Source organism: Carassius auratus, unplaced genomic scaffold (assembly GCF_003368295.1).
Source record: "Carassius auratus strain Wakin unplaced genomic scaffold, ASM336829v1 scaf_tig00214983, whole genome shotgun sequence".
NCBI classification, from domain to species: Eukaryota; Metazoa; Chordata; class Actinopteri; order Cypriniformes; family Cyprinidae; genus Carassius; species Carassius auratus.
In genome coordinates, this window is record NW_020527894.1 from 15,048 (window position 1) to 40,913 (window position 25,866).

General features: G+C 37.4%; 1 protein-coding gene across 1 annotated transcript in view; it reads left to right on the top strand.

Annotated features, from left to right (window-relative positions):
* The first annotated feature begins 688 nt into the window (after positions 1–688).
* LOC113093395 (netrin receptor UNC5D-like) overlaps positions 689–25,866 on the top strand; it is a 121,592-nt gene continuing 96,414 nt past the window's right edge. The window contains exon 1 of the mRNA XM_026259184.1: positions 689–1,238. Coding sequence (XP_026114969.1) covers positions 1,151–1,238 — 88 coding nt within the window. The 5' untranslated portion in view covers positions 689–1,150. The remainder of the gene's footprint in view (positions 1,239–25,866) is intronic.

Consider the following 25,866-nt stretch of genomic DNA (forward strand, 5'->3'; position numbering starts at 1 on the left):
AATATATTTAACGTCATTGCAGTTTAGTTAATTATATACACTGTAAAATACAAAGTTACCTCAAACTGTAATAGTCTTTCAATAAGGAACTACCATATTACGAAAGCATGCATTATTATTTATTTTTTAATAAGACACCACAAATCTAAGAGCAAATAGTTTCTCTTTCTTAGGCCGATCGCTTGTAATGGGTTTCTCTCAGTAGCGTGCCAGAAGTGAGATGGAAGACTTGGATTGGATAACATGGAGTCCGTGGATTGCAGAACTCTGTTCTGAGTCTGTTCCACTCAAACGTGATTCCACACCGGCTTTATTCTGTACGACACACTCATCTAGACGGATCGATTTATTTGAAACTTTTATTTATTTATTTTAATTTATTTATTTATTTATTTGCGGTGAAGACAAAATAGGCTATACAGACTAATTATGATATGAAATGAAAATTATTCGATATCAATTACTTGTTTATAGACTTAATTGCAACAGTACTATCGCTCATGTGATATTGTTTAAACACCCATTCTTATTTTAAACATTTTTTTTTAAATGTGGAGACAAAACATACATCCTGGCGAATTACTGTCTGAAATGTAAATTACTCTACACCAATGACTTGTTTGTATGTACGACAGCACTCTTGCTGAATTAAACCACCACTCTTCTTCCACGCGGATTTCGCACGAGAGATGCCACCGCCTCTGCTCCGGTGTGTGCACAGCGTTGCTCTCATCCCAGTGGCCCCCAGGAGCCCCGCCACGATCTGTGATGACAACCAGCTGTTCATATGTCATCTCGAGTTTAGCCGACATCTGACATGTATGCTCATGTATCATCTCTTACTCAAGCACATCTGGTCACTTCGCAGCGCATCCGAGCAGCAGGGTGAAGGACAGCCGCTGCGCTCCCTCCGCCCTCAATCACCCTCCGCTATTGGCCAGCGCACACCGGCTTCATTATTCCAGTCTCACGGATGCGAGAGACACTCACTCAGCGCGCGGATGAGAGTGATTCACGCACAACTTTGGGTTTATCGCTACGGGAGGGACCTGTTACGGAAGCCCCGGGAACGCACGGCACATGCATGAGAGCGGCACACGCGAGCGGTTCCCCGGTTTAGTTGGGGACGCAGGAGAGAAGCGCAGCGACGATGGGACGCTTTGGGAAGAAAGGACGATACTCCTGCTTTGGCTTCCTCGCGGTCCTGGTTCTCTTGCTGCCCTATGCGAAGGCAAGAGGTAAGAGAGCTTAACTGTTTACGAAAAAATAAAATAAAACCACAACGATAGACTTCCCCCCACATTTAGCTGTCTAGAAGAGTTCGTGGACTCTTAATCTCCGTTGTATGAATGAATGCACTGAGCGATGCTCAGAAATGATAATATATTAGTTTTTTTTCAATTCAAGGTACGACTGTTCCAGTATCAATGGCTTTGCGATTAAACGTGTATTAGATGGTAATTCTCGTAAAACTACCTTCTCGCATGTAAAAGTAATCAATCCCGTCACTGTGCCAAACGCTCAAATAGGCAGAAGCGACTGTAAACAGAAGCGAGTGCCATTGCACAAAAAACATTTGCGCGCGACGCATTCTGTAAATGTCTACAAAAACATGAAATTATATCAACAGTCTCCACTGTATACCTTATCATCAATTCAGTTTGCATGAAGCTTGTGTTTACTGGAGTGAGGATGCCAAGCGTGCATACCATTAGATGCGCAGCGCAACAGGCATGAAAGGCGTCTTTCCATCACATTCTGCACGCTTGTTCTTCCGCCGTCGTGTTCTTGATTGAAAATCGCATAACACTTTAATTTACAATCTTCATTGTTTGTATTATAAATAGTATTGCTTAAATTACAAGCAGCTTCATAAAGTTGCCTACTTGTGAATTAAGTGCGTTCCTACGCTGTAGTTTAAATTGAGTTTTACTGTAAAGTATTCGTTTTCGAAGTAAAAGGTCACTTTACGCTTTAAGCATTATATTTTATTGCAATAGTATTTATTATATATATTTTTTTGTGATTGGTTATCATGGGAGTTTTGTTACATTTTATGACGTTTAGTTCATTGTTATTGCATTATTTTAGTGTCATGTGTTGCTTTATGAGTAACACGGTGTGGTTCATGGAAATGTACTCATCATGCTTCTTATTTCAGCTCTTGTATTATTTTGTATTAATTTTATGGTTGACAGAACATTTTAAATTACAAAGCAGATTTGAGTTGTTGAAGTTCGGTATACTCACTAAAGACACACACAGTTACAGACTGTAAAATATATAATAAAAATGAGATTCTGGCAACAGCTGCCATTTTTTTTCTATGCTTTATATTTAAAAGGATTGTTTTTAAGAACAATGAACAATGTAATGGAAAGTGTGACTGAAAATCAACTGTTGGTGTCTTCTCCATAGATTTCCTTTTTAAATGATAAATGCTGCTCGGTGCTTTTATCCACATGTGAGCGTTGCATGTGTTCTGAAGCGAAAACAGAAGCAAGGCAGCAATTATCTTATGTTAAGATTCATTGATGATTAGTAAAGAGGTGGACAGGGCACAGAGACTCTAAATACAATAACTATCATTAAGATGTTCAACCAAGATAGATTAATTGGATGTTTATAAACAAGTGTCCAATTAGCATTTTGTTAATTGCCAATGTTTATTTGCCCTTCCGTCTATTATATTCCTACCACGTGTGGTGTCTGCAATTTAAAGCAAAGTATTTAAAAAGAAACCTGATGCTGTGGAGGGGGCAATTTGAGGTTGATGGTCTTGTTATCAGTCAGAATTGCTGTTATTACCTGAGGCATCCTTAAGGGCCACTTTTTAGATCTGTTTTGTGTATCTGTTCATAGAGGCTGGCTAAATGATAGTCTTAGGTGTTTTCTCTTGGGGTTTATTTCTATGAAATTATGATTCTGTAGCTCATGTGTGATACGATAAGGAGCACTTAAAGTGTTAAACCCTAAAGTTCAGTCTTAATTATGAATCTGCATCAAATATGAATTGATTGACACAGAATGCTCTTCTTCACTGTGTGTTAAAAAGTCCTCTTATGTTGCTGCGTGACATCTGACCTCCTGATCCTATCATCAGTTATGATAAACTATTTGCAAGTCTATTAGCAAAATAACCCTCAGGATTTGATCCTCCTTCTTTCCTTAAACTATGGAAATCAGCTCAAACCAGCCGAACATTCATAATTAATGAGTTCTTCTTACCAGCATTAAGAGGGTATTGCATAAGATATATCCATTCCTCTCTGAGATATCGCTTTGTTGGTTCACTGGGAGTTTTCATTAATATGCAAATGAAACCATGTCATTAAAATATCCAATCATCTGTCATGTTCACTTACACCGCTCCAAGCGTTGACATCATCTATTGTTTCACATCCATGCTCGAAATGCTCTGCACCTGTCAGAAAGAAGCTGTTATTGAAAACCATAAACAAACCCAAACTATTACAGCGTTTGCCACATTGCCTGTGGTCAGAGCGTTAAATGACATTTTCCTTTAATGTGTTGAAGGGTTTTTTTTTTCATAAAGTTGATGTGAGACACAGAACGGAAATGTAGCCCGGGGCAGCAGTAGATGGAGATGTAACTGTGCCCGATTCAGTGATGGAGGTGCACATGATAATGAGTTTGAGTAGCTTTTGAAGTCTCCAGAGAGGTTCTCTGATGGCATGAGTTATGAATAAAGGCAGTGCCTTCCATCTGAACATAAGCAATGTTTAATTTATCGTTCGGTATCATTAGACCAACTCTCACAGTATGCTTTTTGACATCTACGCACATATGAAGGAGAACGGTGATGTGAATCTGCAACGTGATACTTTTTTTTTGTGTGTTTGTGCATCAACCACACAACTCAATATGACGTAAGTAAGTATGTCCATTAATAGAATATTACTCACAGGATGTCTGTTAACATTAATGCATTGCTGTGTCCACAAGTATCTCGTACCACAAGGCATACATTTCCCAGAATGCATCAGTGATGTCCTTAGGGAAATGTTTGGAGCCTGTCCATGTTGTGAGAACTTGTCACAAGCCTGGATGGTGGAGAGCATTTATGAGAGTGGAGAGGACCAGGTTTGTTCATCCTCAGGGACCAGGAGCAGGTCTGGATCAGAAGATGCTTGTTAGGATGATAGAGTGCTCTTGTCATTTGTCATAGCTCTAACATGGAACGGCAGCACTTTCCCAGAAGCTCGTGCTTTTCAACTTTTTTTTGCTGTGCATATGAGTGTAATGTCCCTTGGAGGTTGGTGATTTGCTGTATAATCTGTATTTGCAGCATTCACCGGTAAAACTGAACAAAGGTCACGTTTAATCTTTCAGGCACTCATAAATATATCAAAAGGAGGAAGGATCTTCATAACAGCCTGCATTTTCAATAACAATAGGGCACAAGGGGTAGATCTTGGGGGAGGCTGAGTTTGGAGATTTTTATGTTCGTTTGCATCATTTTCTTGGGGGTGGAATTAAGATGTTGTAGTTTTGGTTATGTTCATCTTACACTCTCAGACAGTGCAGATGTATCGAAATGCAGATCCTTAAGCCAGAAGTTTTGGGTACATACAGTGCAGTACGGGGTCCAAAATGAACCCTCACTAAGTGCCAGATATGAGTAAACTTGGTTTATCAAATTGGTAGTTTGGTCTGCATTGACATAAGCAATGTGAACGATTCAAATCATACACTATATACAGTAGAAAACCTAATTGACTGCTACATCTCGTGTCTTCTAACAGCTTCTACTTCAGCTGAACATTTTCCATCTGATGTTTATCTCGGATGCCTGAAGTGTTTTTCCTTCAGGACTCCATGTGGTGACACATATGTGGAATATTCCTCACATAAGCCGAAATATGAACAAAAACAAAAATACGAGGAGCAAAATAGCAATGTATCTTCATTCTTTTTTTAGGTCTGTTGTAGTTTAACTGTGAGACAGAAACAGACTCATATCGGGTGTCACAATGACCTGTTCTGTTTGTTGCTTGTATTGAAGGAACAGCTAAATAATTTCAATTATTTTTATAAATAAAAATAAATATTAATAATAAAAACATTGATAATTTTGGACCCTGGATTGATAGAAATAACACCATTACCTTCCTTGGTTGTGGGAGGTTGATGGACCAAAATAGCAAATGCACTGTGAAAGCAAATCTCGAAAACATTACTTCGCCTTGCTATTTCATATAGCCATATGGATATTTGGAGTGCTCTGAAAGTATTGCCACTCTGTTCTCCTGGCACGTGCCCACACTACAGTTCCTTTCCCTGAGTGGCCTTGCTCTCCGTTTCTTCATTTGTGTCTCCATAGAATGCTTTTGAGAGAGTGCTGAATGAAGAGCCTACTAGATTGCTGTCCTTCCTCCACTCACCCTGGGTTTCACCACAAAGGCATAACTCGCACCATTAACCATGAACTCTTGAGTATAAGTGGTTTTTCTTTCTCTTCCTCTGCCCTAACTCTTTTTACCCTTTCAGCATGCACACAGACTTGAATGATCAAGTGCTCCAAACGTTCTGGTCTATCCTCCGTTTAATCTTTTCTCCTAGGTCCTCCCTAGTTGCTCTTCCTGTAGCGGTCTTCCTATTTAAAAAAAAAAATAAAATAGGAAAAAATTATTTTCTCAAATAAAGAAGAACCTTGAACTGTCTTTCAGGAGAAAGGAGAAAAAAATAAGAAAAATAGATAGAATAAAAACAATAAATTAGGAGAAAGAAGATTTCAGATGTAATTATTTTTAGGATTACTATACCACCCTGCATCATATGCACAGTCCTGATAACAAAGGTTAGAATTAATGTCCAAACACAGAATAAAATGCAAACATGATATAGTTGATTTCTGCTATGTCTAAGGATGTTTTAATACATACAAACAGCAACAGAAAATTATGGATTTTGTAAGGGGGAAAAGGAGATTGTTTGTTAATAATTAAAAGTAAATGAATAAATGTGTTTATGTAAAATTCTTTGGAACATATATTTCCACTCTGCAGATTGTAGGATAAATTGTATATGTTTAATTCTTCTGACATTTCTTTTGACATTTAAATACTTTTGCTATTTTGATAATTGAATTAAAGCTGATAAATATAATTCTTAAAAATGTTATTTTGTGAAAACTATAAAATGAAAATTGTACATGATGGAAAGTTTTTATGGATATGTTTGTGCTCTGCATTATCAACTAATAATAATAATCATAACTGCAATATATTCTATGTTTCTTTATTAATACAGTATGGGGCTAAGAAAGCACCACTGACAGTTTGGCTCCAATCTTTAAAGCATTCTGACCCAAACAGAATCTTGCTGATTCGTATTTTTACAGTTAGCAATGCAGCAATGACAAATTAACAGGCACTCACACAAATATGCATGCACGCACGCGCGCGCACACACACACACACACACACACACACACACACACACACACACACACACACACACACACACACACAGAGTAATGACTGTTTGATGGATAACATGAATCAACCTCTATGCAATAATCACACAAATGTAAACTAGTTTAATGTATTCTCCCCTCATTACCCCACTGTGACAGATGTCTGCTATTGGTCATTGTATTTGAAAAATGATCCGACACGTCTCTTTGATGTAAATCGATACTGCTCCCAAATATGAATATTTCATGTTTTAATAATCAATTGCAACAATGACAGAGATGTAAGAGGTTGTCTGTGATAAAATATAATGCAATTTAATCCCAGAGGTTGTGATGGCTGCGCTTTCATCAAGCAGTGTTCTGATTGGCCCGTGGGCAGAATTGATCATTGTGAGACAGGCAACATGAGCAAGCAAAATTAGCTAGCAAGACAGTTGAACAAGATTGTCCTTTTTGTCATTTTCTTATTGTCTTTAAAATGCGAAACTGGTGTGACATTGCTGAATAGAATATATCAGTAACTCTTTTGGTTACAGTTGTAGATATTGTAGATTAAAGTGGGAGAACATGGAGTATATGCATTACGTTAATGCTCCAGAAATGGTCTTCATGATGGACAAGACCAGTTTAGAGCAGAATTAATTTCCATGCCAGAACAGCCTGGTTTATAAAATATAAATGCAGGTTTATGCTGGTTAGACACTTTTTTATGCTGGTTAAACACAGGTTTATACTGGTAAGAGATTTTGTATGCTGGATAAATGCAGGTTTTCTGGTTGGGGATTGGGTTGTGCAGTTACTGTAGATGCTGCTTTAGCGATGCTGGGTTATGCAAGCTTGTTTTGTCAGTCTGAAGCGCTGGATAATTCCCGTCAAACATTTCTCATCCTCGTGCTAAATATTAAAGCACCCCTAAAAATATATGGTTCTGCTCATAAGGATCTGCAAAGAATTTTTCATATTTAAAAAAACAAAAAAAAAAACAAAACAGGAATGTGATGTCTGTGCACAAGGTTTGTGCTGTGTATCTTCCCACTGTTTTGAGAGAAAGCCTGAAGGTACTGTACTGTAAGTTCTTTGGTATTTCCCAGTGTGCTCTGCATGTTTGAGCTCTCAACCACACTGGCACAGTTATGTTGAGGTCCAGCTTTGCTGCTCAGGTCAACTAAGACACATACACAAAAGGAGGCAACAACAAATTATGCATGCAAACGTTTTATATAGGATAATTCTTCTGTTATCTTGTGGGATATGCTTACATATCAGTTATGTAGATTCTCCAGCAGAGTAAAAACACACTGCTAAATAATGCAAAATATCTGCAGATTCTGCCAGTCAAATGTTAACTTATGAGCACCATAAGCTATACCATAACGATCTCATATTCTCATATACATTTGAATTTCATTAAAACTATAGCGCTGCTTTAAATGAGTGTGTCACTATATAATATGGTTCTATCTTCTTTCTCATTTCATACACATGTTCTTGAGGCCACTCATAGGATGTGCTCTGTGTTCCGTGACCAGCGGAGGAGAGCGACACGTTCTTATGTGCATGTATTTTTCATTTTCTCTCTCTCTCTCTCTCTCTCTCACACACACACACACACACACACACACCGTGAACAGGGAAAGGCCCGCTGCGTCTGCATGTTGATGTATGGTCAGCAGTGTCAGTGTAAAAATCTGCTGCTGCTTCACGCTTCTGTGACTCACTGCTTGTAAAAGAACCGGAGAGCTGCACAAACCAGGTGTTTTGTGGAAAACACTAACACTCACAACGCAGAGCCAGCTAGAAACAGACATTTTCCTCTCTCGCACATGGTTTTTCAATGAAAAGTAGTTAATTTTCTTTACAATCTTTTTAACTTCAGTGTGGGTTTAAAATATAGTCTGGATCATAAACTAAGAAAATATGGATATATTGGTACCATTGTATTTTTATTCTTTTTATTTATTGGTCAAATTTTGTCATGTACTGACAATGGTGACTACTGCATAATAAATTGTGCATTCTCATGTTTCCCGTGTTTTTACAGTTAGACTCCCTTTACCATCATCTAATGCCCAAAAGTTTTAAAATTAATCTTTAAAGATAATAATAACTTTTAATAACATTAAACATCAAATGTAATCTTTAGTAAATCTCAAAATGAATAGCTGTTTCCATACTTCGCATTGCAATGTTGTTATATAATTATAACTTATTTTAGATTTTAGTGTACACTTTTTATATCAGCCATTTATTTAAATAATGTTATATATAAAGCATGTTTTTATTTTAATAAAAATGTAAGACATTTGAAGGGGACCATGGAAATGGACCTAAGCTATTCACCTTATTAGAAGTCAGTGTAACATCAGAAACTGATATTTCAAGTTAAAAACATACATTCAGATGTTTTATGTGTCTCTGCAATCACATTTTGAGCATGTCATCCCTCTCAGGTGATTCTTGCATGACTACATGTTTTTGTGCCACATTTTAATCTTTCTTAATGCATTGATCGTTAGCACCTTTAGCAGTTAGCAATTAGCACAACTTCCTCTGAACAGGGCAAAGTGGTTGACAACATATATACTTGTTCCTGTTGCTCACTGTTCTAGGTGATACTCACAATTTCTGTCACACACTCAATATTTCTGTCTTTCTTTTTTCTCAAGGTCTCAGTTTCTGTCCTCCCATTTTTCTGTCTCTCTCTGCACACATATTATACTTTAATAATCCCACTTTCTAAAACTTTCTGTTCTGTCTTTATGTTTCCCCTCTGTCCTGCCCTTTCTCCACACACTTTGGCTCTCTCTCACACACTTGTGACCTGCGGGAATAAAAACGAAAGCCTTCATGGTCACACACTGAGGCGCAGAATGGCTGCAGTATGATAATCTGGCTTTAACAAATGAAAATGACGACCCTGAGACAGGGCAGCTCACTGTGGCCGATGCGCCCGAGGTCAACCCAGTCTTTTATTTTCCAATTAGCGAAAGAGAGGTGAGTCGCAGCCTGCCGGAGTCTCTCTTGTCAAGAAAATGTGCTGTTTCCAGCTATTGCTGTTCCTTCCGCTCCCTCCTATAATTCCATCCTTTTCTGTGATTTACATGCAAATGAGAGCAAATTACTAATCATTCAGAAGTGAAATTGGGAATGTGCATGCTAATGCTAAGAAACCATCATCAAAATCTTTGTTCCCCGTGTAACCTGACTACGCATGCATGTGATTGTTTTCTGGGAATGCAACAAACTTTTTAACTCACAAAAATGCACAGAAACAGAAATGGTAGAAATCATTGGTACAGGATGGAGTTTTATAGCATCTTTTCAACAGAGCAGGCCAAAGGTCATGCCCCCAAAAACAATTAGCCTGCAGAAAGCTCTGGAGTCACACTGCTTGTCTATGCTTAGATGTGTTTTATCAAGGTTAAAAGTGTTTTAAAAGTCCTCTTCTTCGTGATACCATGTTTTAAACTTTAGTTAGTGTGTAATGTTCTTGTTAGAGTATAAATAATATCTGTAAAATGCTAAAGCTCAATGCCAAGCGAGATATTTTATTTAACAGAATTCCCCTACAAAAAACGACCCGTTTGGACTACACCCCTCTAGTTCCTGCAGTAATGACGCTACTAAAACAGTTTTTTGACTAACCTCTGCCCACATGAATTCACAAAAAGGGGGCGTGGTCTTGTTGCGCTCCGACGGAGAAGAAGGAAGAGCTGCGTTTTTGTTTGCCATGTCGTTGAAACGCTGTTATTTTCATCTTGGAGTCAAATCATCTTTGTTTGGGCTTCCCTGGGACGCTGTAATTGGAGATTAATGGTTACAATTTATGTTTAACTCAGTTCCCGAAAATTATAATCCACATGTAAAACTATGTGCAGCACATTTTGCTGAGGACAGCTTCCTCAATCTCAACCAGTTTAATGCAAATGTTTAATTTGCACAAAGATTATTCTTGAAAGATGGAGCAGTTCCCTCTTTGTCTGGAGAAGGCGTTGTTTATGGACCACAACTGGTAAGTGTATTTTATTTTTTAAGTTGGTGCGTTTAACAGTTTCTGTAACTTATTACACAAAGGGCAACGTTGTTTAAAAAAACGAATGCGATTTTCATGCACATCTCGACAGTAAAAACACTCCTGTGATTATAAGTACATCTCCAGCACGTGCGTTCTAGCCCAGTCACGTTAGCAGGAGGGCAGTGCACGCTCAGCTGTTGTCGAATCACAACACAGGAACCGGTGGCCCAATCAGAACTCAGTTACGTATTTCTGAAGGAGGGACTTTATAGAACAAGGAAGACATCAGCCTGTTTTTATGACAGTGAAAACAGTGGTATACAGATAGGTGAATTGTGTGAAAAATATTGTTTTTTTTACACGCGAAACATAAACATGTTATATTGTACACTGTAAACACAATCAAAGCTTCAAAAAAGCGTGAATAATGGGACCTTTAACAGAAGTTTAACATTAACACACACATACACATATACACATATTGTATTAAACCTATTTAATAATTAATATGGATAAAAAAATTCTAAAATATATTTTTTATAAAAATACGAAATAATGAAACATTTACAATGTAAAATTGATAAATATGTTTAAAAGACTATTATGTTTATTTAGTAATAGTAGTAATAATGATAATAATCTAATAATTCTAATAAAAAAACTCTTTCTCTCTATCTCTCTGTGCAAGCAGTCTGCTCTTTGATTGTTGTACCCAGGCTACCTGGCTGTATCACCGCAGTGCTCATCATGCATATTTTATAAGAGTTTTTACAACTGAGTGATGAGGTTGCCTTTCATGTCAAATAGCCATCGGTCGTAGCTCACTCTGTTCTGCACAGCTGTCAGATTGGTAAGAGGTCTAAGTTAGTGTGCAAGCAAGATGGAGAGGGGGTTTCATCAGTAGCACGCTTCAAAGGAAACCGAATACAGGAAGAGCCGTTCGTGTTTAGTTCACTCTTTAAATTTCTAAACAGCACACCTGCATCACCTGCGGCCACTGTGACCTTGGATGATCTGTTCAAGTTTGAAATGTGTTTGAAACCTGTCATGCTTGCAGTCTCTCTGTACGCGGACAGAGATGGCAGTTGTTTTAACCTTTCATGATCACGGATGCTTCCATGCATGCATATGAAAAAAAGAATATAAAATTTAGTTCAAAATTTGATGAAGTTTTATGTAAATGGGTTAATAATTATCTATTGAATAAAATTGAAGGACACACACTGGCATACTGGTGTATTGATATAACCTCTAAAAAAAGGCACTAAATGCCTAAATCTGAATAAATCTTTTTGGTTAATCAAAAAAAAAAAAAAAAAAAAAAAAAAAAAAAAAAAGCTCAATCAAAATTTTAGGCTTGTAGGCTTGACACCAAGTGGTTGAACTAGGTATTGCTGTCCAAATTCAAAATATTGGAGAGGGTTTTTTCACTCGGCCCCTCCTCCACGGCCCCTCCTCCAGGTTGCCAGATTGACGACACCAACAGGAACGAGTGCAATTGATGATAAATGAAATGAAATATGTTGTATTTTCCGTCAACTGGAAATGCGGGATGCCGAAATACAATTGTGTAAACTGGCAGTGGGTTGGTTTCACAAACCAAAACAACGACAGACATTCCGGCACGGAACGCACATTTTCAAAGGAGAATAACTGACTGTAGCATTGTTTTTCAGTAGCAGACATATTATGGTATTTTTATGTTTTAGTTACTGAAGTTCTAAGCGGCCATGCATTATAATATTTTTTCTTCTTGTTTTCTCGTTATAATGACATAATTTTCTCGTTATCTCGACATAACGAAGTTCGTTTTCTCGTTATAACGACTTAATTTTCTCGTTTTCTTGACATAACAAAGTTCGTTTTCTCGTTATAACGAATTCATTTTCTCTAAGAAGTTACAAAACTGCGCCAGCAGGTGGCACTATAGACCTGAATATAACTGATGGTGTGTTGTACACTATCCACTTTACTGTACGCGGACCTTCCTCGTGATCGCTATAATTTGTGCAGTCTTCATTACTGACATTTAATTAATACATAAATGTTAAATGCTTGAATCAATATGAATATTTTGTGTATTAAGTTCCTGCTAGATGCATGAGTTTCGCCAACGCGTTCTGTGTCATAAAATAACTGCTTATCAAAACCAAGGTTGACATCACTGTATTCTGTTTATCTACAGTAGGACTGGATTTAACAATGTAGGCTGATGTGCTTCTTTTCCTTATTACTAATCTTTATTGTTAACCATATTGATGAGAAATGTGATGTATATGTAAAATCCATAGGCTACTTTAATTCAGTTTTGTTCTATAATGTTGTAATCGTTTTTTTCTACACACACACACACACACACACACACTACACGTAGTCCTACACATGGACACTCTTTTCAAACAGAAGCTTGTAACACACATGATATCTGCCACATCATATAATGACTACTACAAATTATATAATTTTATTTCAAATAAAGGGAAAATGAAAAGTGAGTTTAATCCAAGCAGCTCTAATTTCGCGGTGTTGCCATTTAAACATGTTAATTACAAAAACAAAACGTTCGTTGTACTGTCTCTGGAAAAATCAACAGTGATTGATCAGCCTTTATTTATATACAGTATTGTAGACCTTATTACCTAGGCGAAGCTAAATTTGCTGAAATATAGGCTACAGTAAGAGCGCCTGCATGGTTGTCCATCAGATGCCTGTCAAAGTTGAGTTCGTTACTATAGCAACAGTAAAACTGTCATGTCGTTATAACGAGAAAACAAACTTTCGTTATGTCGAGATAACGAGAAAAAGAAGTCGTTATAACGATAAAACGAACTTCGTTATGTCGAGATAACGAGAAAAATAAGTCGTTATAACGAGAAAACGACTTTCATTATGTCGAGATAACGAGTAAATTAAGTCGTTATAACGAGAAAACAAAAAGGAAAAACAATTATAATGCATGGCCGCTTAGAACTTCTGTATTTAGTAGAGTCAAAAACTGACATTTTAGCAGCATCTAGCGGTAAGGTTGCGAATTGCAACCGACGGCTCAGTTTCCAGCTCATCCCTCTCTTTAGAGAAGCTACGGTGGCCGATACAGCTCAAGATGTCGACGGTAAAGACAGCAGAGAGTAATGAGATTTCTTTACAAAGATAAATTAAGGAATTATAATTACTTAATTTTTCCATAAATCAATGTTATTGCAAATATTAATGTACTTGTTCATAATTGTGTCAGTGTCTTATTCGCAAGAACAACAGTGACAAAACGCGCTCTGTAGAGCTGTTTGTCCGTTTAGGGCTGCTACAGAAACATGATGGTGACTTCCATGTCATGGGACCTGTGGCGTATGTAGATTGCTCAATCTAAGGTAAAAAAAAAACAAAAAACATAACGGTTCATTAAGAAAGGTTTTTCAACCTTTGAAAACAAAGTTATGTATATTATATTGCATTTCTGTGAGTAGATCATTAATCTTTAGATCTTTAGATCTTTTAGACTGTCCGTAAATATTACACAATGAACCTTTAATTCTTGTGAAAAAAGGTGAGGAGAGGTGAAATCTTGCAATGAACAGCGCAATATGGACTTTCATTTATGCCTGTATACCACTGACAAAAGTTTTCGGTAAAACTTTAGTATAGGGTCCAATTCACACTAATAAGTAGTTGCTTATTAGCATGTCTATTATTAACATATTGGCTGTTTATTAGTGCTTATAAAGTACATATAATGCATGACATCCATAATCCTACCCTATACCCTTAACAACTACCTTATGAACTATTAATAAGCATAGTTTTAAGCATTAACTGAGGCAAAAGTCATAGTTAATGGTTAGTTAACAGTGAGAATTGGACCCTAATATAAAGTGTGACCAAGTTTTCTTTTAAGTATAAATGTTTGTATTTTAAATGAGGGCTGTTTCAGTCATGAATGACTGTGTTAACGAATGAATGAGTAATTTAGTTGCTCATAATACTCAAAGACATACTTAATGGCCAATGCATACTGGTGTATTGGGTAACACTTTAGAATAAGGTTCCATTAGTTAATGTTAGTTAATGTATTAATTAACATGAACAAACAATGAATAATACATTTATTACTATATTTATTCATCTTCGTTAATGTTAGTTAATGAAAATACAGTTCTTCATTGTTAGTTCATGGTAATTCACAGTGCATTAACTAATGTTAACAAGCACAACTTTTGATTTAAATAATGCATTAGTAAATGTTGAAATTAACATGAACTAAGACTTATAAATGCTGTAGAAGGATTGTTCTTGCTTAGTTCATGTTAACGAAAGTAGTTAACTAACATTTTCTAATGGAATCTTATTCTAAAGTGTTACCGTGTATTGATATTGAACATACACACAAGAAAGAGTCTCCAAACGAATCAATGAATGAATTGGAACTTTTTTGCTGAACAAAATAAAAATGCTGAATCACAATCCCCACTATCTGTTAGGAGTCTACTGGATATGTATTGGTTTTATAATTAAAGTAATAAACTTAGCATTAAGGCTGGAATATACTACACACATTTTGCCCAAATTTTTACTTCAGTTTACTTTCTGGACAAATTTACTGTAGTTGTTGAAAGTCAAAGCCAGTCTGCAGATTTTAGCTGACATTTAATAGAAAACTGTGTAGTATGTGATCACTGTCACTGACTCAGACTTTTTTAGCTGCAGATTATGATTCTATCCATGTGGAGGATGTCAAGCTTTTTTGAACTTTCAAAGATATTTTGAAATGATTTTCGAAAGCATTGTTTTCATTTGTCATGCATCTTCTAGCAATAAGGTACAAGTTTCTGCTTGAGTATTTTTGTGGAGAATCAAAGATCAGTTTCATTTTGGGATGAACTTCCACACTTTATTCATAGATTAAAGTTGTCAACCTCTTTGAGCAGTATTGCACTTGTTACTTTCAGAATGATGTTGTAGATGTGTTGAGAATCTCCACAAAACATCTAATTGAATCTGTATGGTCTTGCGGCGCATTTGCTCCCCTGCTTTGTGTTATCCCTTTTTCTCGCTCTTCTCGCGTTTATTTCCCCTCTCAGACACTTCACCCAAAACAACCACATTGACTGTGATCTTTATAAAAGAAAAGCAAGAGACCCAAAAATGAAGAGAAAGAGTAAAGGGGAAATAGCAAGTGAGAGTGAGTGGAAAGTAATAGACTGGAAGAATCGATTGCGGGGAGCTACAACAGAAGACATCAGAAAGGAATCATGCTCACCCACATTGTTCCCCCTGGCTTCTTTTTGTTGTTTTCCTCTAGTTTGGAGACCTCTCTCATTTCTATCTTCCTTGCTTTTCCCTTGTCTCTTTCACACTTCCTTCCTTTTCTACATGGCCTAAAGTCAGTTTGCATCAGGGACCAATTAAGAACAGCTGTACGTCTCTCAGCTCTGAGCCTCTGCTGCAGACTTCCTGTCCAAACTGAATCTATAATCGGGCTATAATTTGACTGTGTGGACTCCAGTCTAATCGAGTCCCCCAATAAGCATCTTCACCAGTGCCCATTAATTCAGAACAACCTAATGATGCTTCTCACAGTCACACGATTTACTGAACACAATGAGTGCTACTGATTGTTTATTCCACCAGCAAACCATAAGATGCCTCTCCTGTTCATGACAAAAAGCAATCAATTGCATCTATTAAAAGGTTTATTTATAGAGATGTTTAGTGAGATGTTCCAAGGAATGTGTGAACAGGATGTGGGTAGAGAAATGAGTAAAGATGACTGCTGAATTACCATGTCATGTCAATGCATCCTGCCATATTGGACAAAACCTGTTTACAAACACATGCTAGAGAATTGACACATTTTGTTACATAAGTGTGTGTACGTATATATGTCATTATATTAAATATGCATAACATGTTTGCAACATTTGTATGTATTCCATATGTAGAATAATTCTAGCAGCCTAGTGTTTATGAATCTGGGTTGTGAATGCAATGATAGCTGATCTGATCTTAGGTAGGAGGGAGTCATAAATTAAGCTGAATTTAGAGCTGAATTCCTTCTTAACAAGGTCTTTTTTTCATCAAGGTCTTCAACCTTAAATTGCTCTAGTGGGATGTTCCTTGCAATTAGTGTACTTTAAGTCAGTTTAGATAAAGCATGTCGGCTAAATGACAAGTAACTATGTTGTGAGCGAGTTTTCGTTATGTAACAGAGCCTCATATTTTGTCGCATCTTCTGGAACGTCGGTTGCAAAATGCTTTTTGGTGAGTAATCTTTCGGAAATTGACTTGACATCCATGATCCAAGTCGGCGTAGACGAGTTTTGACAGTGCTGTAGTAGTTTGTCTTTGAACCTTCCCATAAAACTCATAACTTTATCTGTTTGTGCATCTCTTGTTTCTCTTTCCCAGGGGTTCTGCTGCATTTCAATCCATCATATGGCATTTTCGGAGAGAGATGCGCTTGTACGAATGTCTGTGTGAAAACATAGACACAACGTATACACTGCTATGAAAACACAAATCCACCCACACACGTGCTTTCTCCATTCCTCTTCTCATTTGATCGCTGCAGATTTTAAATTGGTGTCAGTCTGCTCCCGCGCTCTCAGCTCCATTTAAGGAGAGAATGATGGGTAAGCGAGTAGAGTGTGTGTGTCTGTATGTGCGTACCCTATCCGTCCTGCTCTTCTTCGCCTCTCTTAATTCCACATTACATTAATGCCGTCTTTTTCTTGCTCAGTAGTGCAGGGGAATCCTGGGAAGAGAGGAGGCCAGCTAATGAAAAGGTAATGACATGTCGTCCACTGTCATAATGGCCAATTATCTCGCTCTCAGATTCCGGCAACACATAGAGTGCCGAGTTCCCACTGTCTGTCTCACCCTGTAGATATTTTAATGAGCACTTAACGTCCCTCTTTTTATCTCTTTTTTTTTTCATCATTCAAGTGTTTTGGTCTAGTATTGTCATAGCTAGATCTTTGGAGCGGTGTGTATGAGTGTGCGCGTACTTGTGTGCATGTGTACCTGATTAAGGAGTTAGGAGTGGTGGATGAGGTATACAGATTCCACTTAAGGTAAAGTATTGTGTTTAAATTTAATTTAAATTTAAATTTTTAGGATAGAGTTCAGTCTGACATTATTGTGAGTCATCAATCAGCCAGTCTTTGTCAGTCAGGGAGATTTGAAAGGACATTAAAATTGGTTTATTACATGGTTCTCTGGAATGCTTGATTCTGATTGGTTAATTGGGGCATCCTAATGTTCATGTCACCGATGGCAAAAATTTACTTGATTTAAATTGTAATGAATGTTTTATTTAAATACATAAATTAATTTTAATGTATTGAAAAATGTTATTTTAATACTAAATATTTGTTATAAATATAAATTATATAATTATGAATAAAAAATCTATATATACATATATAAATCTATATATATATATATATATATATATATATATATATATATATATATATATATATATATATATATATATATATAATCTTATCGAGGAATACAATAAAATTATGTAAATTAAAAAATATATAAAAATATAAATATTACATTTATGCAGCTTATTGATTGTAGTGAAAATGACCTAAGAGGACTTAAGTATTATTATTATTATTATTATTTTTGACTGATTCGTACATTGTGTTGGGATTTGTTTTTAAACAAGATATTTAGGTAAATTATAAATAATTTCTGATCAAATATTTTACATCATAAAGATACCGAATGGTATTGGTTGTCTCATGTGGCAGGATGGTTTGAATTGGCTTGATTGTTATCAACTGCAACATTTTTTTATTTCTTTACAAACAAGCTATGTTATGCTTTGGAAAATAATGGAGTAAAACTAAAAGATTCACAAAATAACTTTAAAAAAAGAAAAATAAATACTTAAGAACAGAGTAAAAGTACTATGGTACTGTTTCCCATTGGGAGCTACACAAACCTCAGTAATAGCATATCCTGCAGATATACACACAAGTAAATATTAGCGTTTTCCCCAATAAACTGCAGTTACGATGCCTTCAGGTTTGCACATTGCCGCTCATAAATTTAGATTCTGAGAAGTGAAAAACAGAGAACAGATAAAGATTGCTGCTCTCAATCACACTGCATGTGTCTTCTTGAATGTATATGTATGTGTGTGTTAGTTAAGGAGAATGAATGTTTGCACACGGCCCTGCTGGTAAACTGCTGTTTTTATGGCATTTTGCTCTCGGTGCAGGCGCAGTCAAACCTAGCCCTCCGGCTGCTGCTCTGTTATTACACTGCGGCGGCTGCCGTCGCATCTTCATAGACCCCAGCGCACAGCCGAGAATTCAGCTTAACCACATCAGGCCATTAAAACACACCTATAACTGACTAATAGTGGCCATTACAAGTATCCTTTGGATGGGTAAAATAATAGCATCTATAAATCAGCGCTTACTGTGACATTCCATGCTTGTGGCAAACAATTTAGGGAAAAAAACGCTAAGAGAAAGAGAAAAGAATAATCATCACTGGCCTCTGTAAATATCCGGCACTTGCAATTTTGCCCATGTTTGATTACTTTACACATCATACTGCCTCCAGGCCTAATAATAATTTATCAGGTTGATTACAGAGTGGCAACCACAGTCTGTGATCCCCTTGTGTGGTGGAAACAGCACATGTGAATCCATCCTGACCACACAGAGTCTGTGAGATCTCTCCAGTTTTAAATGAAGCTTCCTCAGCTGCAGAGAAGTCAATACTGCCCATTGCTCGTCTCATTCCATGTCACGCCGATGCAATTTACAGAGTCAATTTAAATGTCAGAGGCACACAGCATGGCCAAAACCACTTCGGTAATGTCATTAGGATCGAGTGAGCTGCCGCAGTGCATCTCTGTAGTATGGAGGTGAGGGACGTGATCCTGCTCCAGGTGTCTGCTAAGGCTGCATTGTTTATTTCCCCTCACCCTCCAGATTTTTTTTTTTTTTAGCCTGGTAGAAGAGGTCAGGAAGTTGTCTGAGAAAAGTTTATTCAGGTACAAGTTAGATTGGGCTGGATGGCCTCTGACATAATGTGGAAAATTGTAAAGTGAGTATGTTCCTGTAATTGCTTGTTGAGAAATGCCAACAACTCTGGACTGACAGCAACAGTGCCAAACTAAGATATTCTGGTTGTATCATTAGTGGCAGGATTGTCGTCATGGCATTTAAATTAAAAATAGAACAAAACACAGGAAGTAGTACAGTAGAATATTCTGGAAGAAATATTGGGTGTATCTAAAACAATCTATGGTGCACCCCACCATAACTTGATTTACTCCACCATTTCTTACTCTCTCTTTTCATCTTCTCCCCCTGACTGTCTGTCTTTTCCCTCCATCCTTCCCCATCCTCTACTGGTAGTTTTGCATTAACCTCTCCATAGTGTTTCTAGAATGAGAGTGGGGAGTTGGGGAAGTGCCATAGCTCCCCAGATTTCTGTGGTATTCTGCCCTGAATACTCAGCTCGTACACTCAGAGACGAAGCCCTCGTATGTTGAAGAGACCTTTGATCTTCCGGGGTCTCTCCCCAGGTAGATTGCTTGCCGTGTCAGACCCCTTGAAGTTTTGGAGGGGGGTATTATAAGAAGAAAGTCAAATATGAGATGGGACCAGAATGCTTTCCAGTTTAAGACTTGCTCAAACTTAGTCAATCCCTGTCCTCTCACAGTTTCTTCTTACATCCTAAGCCAAGGATCTAGTAGCTAACCAGGGTGCTCAGTAGTTGGCCTGTGTGGCCAATTCAGTATAAATTCACACTCATGAATTTAAAAGGAGGCTCTTGCCTTTAGAATGACATTGAGCAATAACAAACTTCAGTACCCTATGACTATTCCTCTGCCTCCAAAGATCATCCATCACTTAGTATTCGTCCTCCACTTGCTTTCATCCATAATGAACCTCTATTGTGTTTGTTCAGCCCTTAATTGTTTGCTGTTGTAGTTTCCAAAATAGACCTATTTAAATGTAATGGGGAAAGAGGCTGTTAGCTATTCCTCACGATATATACTGATGAAACAGTAATTAGTTAGGGTTCGATTAAAGCCTGATTAGTGCCGTAGAGGTGGTGAGTAGCTCTAATGTTGGGGGCTTTAAGGTCTTTGGGTGAGGCCTTTGGTAATTGATGCTGTCTTTGTAGTGTAATACTTTAATCTGTGGCAGCTTGTTTTTTTCTCTCATCAGGGTGTGTTGTAGCTTGTCATGCTCACAGATCTCACAGGCTGCCAACTAGCTGTACATCATTCATATTTCTTACATGTCAGAGTGGTTATATCCACAGCCCCTGGGTGAGGAACATGCCACAGCAACAGGACCATTAGGTTATTGGTTTGAAGCCTTTAGCTGGCTTGCTTAGCGTTATAAATATTTAAAAGGAAAAAGAGGCAGAGAATGAAATTAATGCAGTGTCAGAAATGTAGATACAGGCAGAAGTTTCAAATCCCATTTGGCTTTTTGGTCCGTAGGCTATCCTTAACAGAGCCAAGAAGGTACAGGGCATTGACTTGCTTGAAAATTGACTTTTGAAGTTTGACTATGTCCACCTTTGATAAAACTGGACAAACCATGTGAGGTTGTGTGTTCCTACACTGTATTTCCAAGACCTTTATCCAAAGGTTAGTTTTACAACATGTTGTACCTCAGGCTGTAGTTCTCAAAAGCTTGCCTCAAGCATCTTGGGGAGATCTTGAAGTTCTTAGGAAATTTTAGCTCACATCTGGCCAGAGTCTATTACACATTTTTTTTTCTATCTCCAAATGCACCTTTCCGTTCTTTTCATTTATTATTGATTGGAGTGACCTTCTCTGAGGTGATGCATTGCTTTTGGGGAGAGTTTACTAGCATATGTTTCATACAAAAACAGCTTGTGAAGACACTTAACCTAAAATACATATAAACTTCTTGAAAATAACAGTTGATTGCTGGGTATGAGGTTACAACTGGTCATCTGTAACACTGATCAGTCATTGTTTTCTAACCTCTAAAATGTTCTAAGAAAGTTACTAGAGTGCAGTTATTTGATGTTCTAAGTTCTTTTTAGATCACATAAAAACCTCCATTCAACATTTATGGAACTATAGTTTATTGTTTAAAACCTAAAAAGAATGTTTTTGAATTTGTTTCCCAAAACAAATAAGAACTGTTCCGTAACATAAAGGGAATGTGTGGTATTTGCATGCAGCTGCTGTCCCAGCAAATGTGCTAACGTTGCAGAACAACTCCAACCTTCGAGTAAGCTTGGCTGATTATGATGTTTGGCTACACTTCCTCTACACCAATCCCAAATTTCCCCATGAAGAGTCTTTATTTGCGGCCATTCTCCTTGCTCACTCTTTAGTTTTAAGGAGGAAAGTGACGAACATGCTGTTTGACGGCTCAGTTTTGTAACCTTTAAGAATGGTCTAAGAATAAATGTCCTGATAAACACTTTGTGATGGCTCACTGCTTGTTTTACCTTGAAATCCAGACAGCCCTGCAGCCTAGAAAGGTCAGCATCCTTCCATGTGGTGCTAATTACTAAGCTCATTGGCAGACTGGGGTCTCTGTCTCTCTAATCTCTTCAAAATCAGGGGATCCGACTGTGATGCTGTGTGTTGGGTCTACCATGTTGTCTTTGTTCATGGCTTGTTTGAACACAGCAAGTGACTGTGCCCTAATAGGGAAAGGTGTTATATGCAATTTTTAGCTGTTTCCTGGCTTCCACTGCTCCCTCTCTCCAAAATTTGGCCCTCCAGTGACTTGTCAGCTATTTTTGGGTGAACTCTTATTGATGTTGTGGGAAGGTTTGCTTTTAAAAAACAAAAACCTAAATATAGCCATTATTTCAGATTCAGCTTAAGTTTTTTTAGAACTAATAAAAATAAAAAAAATGCTGTCATGCAGTGTTTTGGTAATGTTTGTTTATGGTTAATCTAAATATCTAAATATAAAAAAATATTTTGTTTAAACATTTCCATGTGTGGAACTGCTTATCTGTACCTTATGTGCTAATTGCTAACTGTTAACCTTCAAGTAAGTTGTACATTTGTGTACTCTTTTCACACCTGAAAATGTGTGTTTCACTGCTGATAGATTATCATAAAAGCTGCATCAATCTTTCTCCGTCAAACACACTGTGTCATTCTTGTGGTCAATCCCTGAAGCACCATATTGATTTTCAACAGCTGTTTGGCCCTCCAGTGTCGGGTACAGAGCTGAGATGTTGTTGTTTTTATGTGGAGATCGATGATCTCTCATCATACACAAGCTTCTATTTATTTTGCTACTTTAATCTGTCTATTTGGCCTCATACAGACACATTCCTGGCTACAGAATATGGAATGAAATGTGTTTTTGGTTTTATTTTTCTTGTAGCTTCCCTTCTCTGCTCCCCCTCATTACAGGTCCACTCATATGTGCCAAGATTGTAATGAATTGTAATGAATCTGGTCTGATGTCTCACTGCCCATTAGTGCAGACATGGGAGATGGCTTATCTCACTGGCCATGTAGCCTCTGGTTGGAAGAAATTGGTGTAATGGTGAACTATTGAAATATTTATGCTTTTTGTGTTTGTTTCAGATTGATATTTGGCATAAATTTGTATTTTAAATTTTTTGTTTTGTGCCAACACTGGAGGAAGATGAGGAGGAGGGATAGGAAAGCAACATAAGATATGAGTGTTGGGTGGAGGTTATGAAGGTTAAATCCAAAATGTTAGTGCTTTATCTACTCTTGGTGTTTATCACACATCTCTCCTGAGGACGTCCCACCACGTGCCTCCCCAGACCTCCATCCTCAGCACACCCGCCAACTCTTTCTTCTCACATTGTCCTTCCATTTCACTCTTCGTCTTTCTTTTGGATAAGGAACAAGCATCGCCCGGAGGCCTGCGTCTCTTTCTGACTTTCACTTTCTTGGTTCGGTACCTCTCCATTCGTCTCTCTCTCTCTCTCTCTCTCTCTCTCTCTCTCGTGCACATGTGCTTTCTCTTTTGTTTCCCTGCAGGTTTCTCTTCCTCTCCTTCATTCTTCTCCGCCTGCACATAGGCCAGAGAGCAGCTTTGTTTATTTCTCTTACCCACGTCCACCACCCAGCAGCCAATTCTTTCTGTTTTGAAGTTACCAGGATCAGAGAAGGTGGGATGAAAGGAAGTAAGGAAAGAAGGTAGATAGATAGAAAGAAAAAAGACAGGAGGGAAGGAACATAACTTTTCTCATGCAAAAATATTTATATATATACACATATATTATGTTTCTGTTGGATCAGGTAGCCCTGCCCACTGTAAAATTTAATTGGTCGAAAATCCCCCTCCATATAACTGTATTTTACCGGTCAAATATGTTCTAATTGGCCATTATTGTGTTGTATTGGACCGCTGTTTCTCATTCAGTGTGGACAGAGAAATAGAAAATTCATATCATATGTGTGTAACTGTGAAGGTACATGTTAGAAGCCAAGAACTGCTGTGTAATTTCAAGCATTTTATCTGACAACACTGAGACTTAACTGGCTCACAAGCTTGATTCATATATATTTTTCTGCTTTTATTTTAGTCTGTCAAATCTGTGAACACTTATTTAAATTTTTGTTCATTAATATTCAGCACCTACTTTTGCTCTCCTGACATTGTAAATAGTGCTGGTTGAAAATTGTATCAATTATGAAAAATGTTTTTTTTTTTTTTTTGTAGAATTTCCACCATATGAAACCGAATCACAGAAATAGAATTCACAAACAGGTCTTCCCTCATCTGCTTTTGTTCAAATATTGACAGCTCCATAGGGCCACAGTGTTTACAGCTTCTCAGAAAGTCAGCCTACAAATGGTTTGCTAGAAGCTGTCTCTGCAAAAAAAGCCATACAAAGTTTACAACATTGAGAAAGTGACACGTGTCACCTTAAAACATTCCCTGATCTTACTGAACCAAGTTTGTTAGGACTCAGGAGATCTTAAAAACATCTGCTTCTGTCTTTGTGTCTTTTTTAGGTTTCTCTTAAAATGAAAGCTCTGCAATTTTTGTTACATACATAACTCAACTGCTAAATTTTAGCCAGATGCTCAGCAACTTTACTCTCTACTTTATGTCTAGCTGAGATGCCACTGAAATTCCCTGTCTGCGCAGTTTTTACTTAGCCTATCACTGTCTGCTGGAGGCATTTCAGCTTATAATGACAAGAAGCAGAGGAATCGAAAACAATTATTGAAAGAAGAAAAGCAACAAATGCTGCTGCCGGTACGGAGGCCAAAACTGATGCTGCTATATAGCATCATCTGTTCCGTAACTGAGCGATCTAACTGCATTAGAGAAACCGCAGATTACCACAATCAGGGTTGTGAGTGTAGCAGAATGGCCATGATGTTTATGTGGTGATTGTGATCAGGGTGCATGATGAGGAGATTTAACAAGGAATTGGCCATACATTTTGCGCAACCAAACCACATCACAGCAACAATTGCAAGTGATGTGTCAGTTCTGTTCAATGTATGGCTGTCATGGTCAGTTCCTGCCAACTGGGGATTCCATTATTTGATTGTCTGAAGGGTTTTCAAATGGAATTGTCTATATATACATATCTGTTTATTTACTTCTCAGAACTTCATCAGCCATTACTCTGGTCTTCAGTTATGATCATAATTTAAAACAGTTTTGCAGCTTAATACTTTGATACTGAACTCTTTTAAAGTTAAGGTTAGCCTTCCTCATTTATTTCTTAAACTGAAGTTTTACTCTGGCCTCACTTGCTTTTTTCACCCCTTCTCAGAATATGCTCACCTCTCTTTCTCTCACTTTTTCTTTTGTACACATACAGTACATCCTTCACTCGTCACTAGTTCTCTTTTGGTTGCTTTTTTGGACTGATTTCTGTTTCTTCTCTTTGATTAATCACAGTTCTGTCTTTTCACTCTCTGTCTGGCTATTTGTTGTACATGTACAGTTTGCTTTGTCATTTTGTTTTCGTCACAACTTTCTCAGTTTGTCATTTCATTGCATATGTGCTAAGGATCTGAATGCCTCTGTGACTCACGTGTTCAAAAAAAAAAAAAAAAACACTGAAAAATGTCACTCTCAGACTTCCTCCATCCAGTCTGGGAAATATGATTTGAAATATGAAAGTCCCATTAGCACAGACTTGCTCTGAGTCAAAGAGTGGTGAATCATATGTGAAGTTTGGACATGTTATAGGCTATTCTCTGAGGACACCATCAGGCAGGAAACGTGGATGGACAAATGCACGCTTGAGTTTTTAAAAGCAGTGAGTGTGTACTTAAATCCTTTGCAGATTAAATCATGAATGCATTTTTCTATTCATGCATTTATTAATTTACATACTTTCTTATTCTTTACCCTTACAAACTTACAAGCCAGAATCATTTACAGAAAAGTAGAAGTCGGTATCCTATCCTAACCTG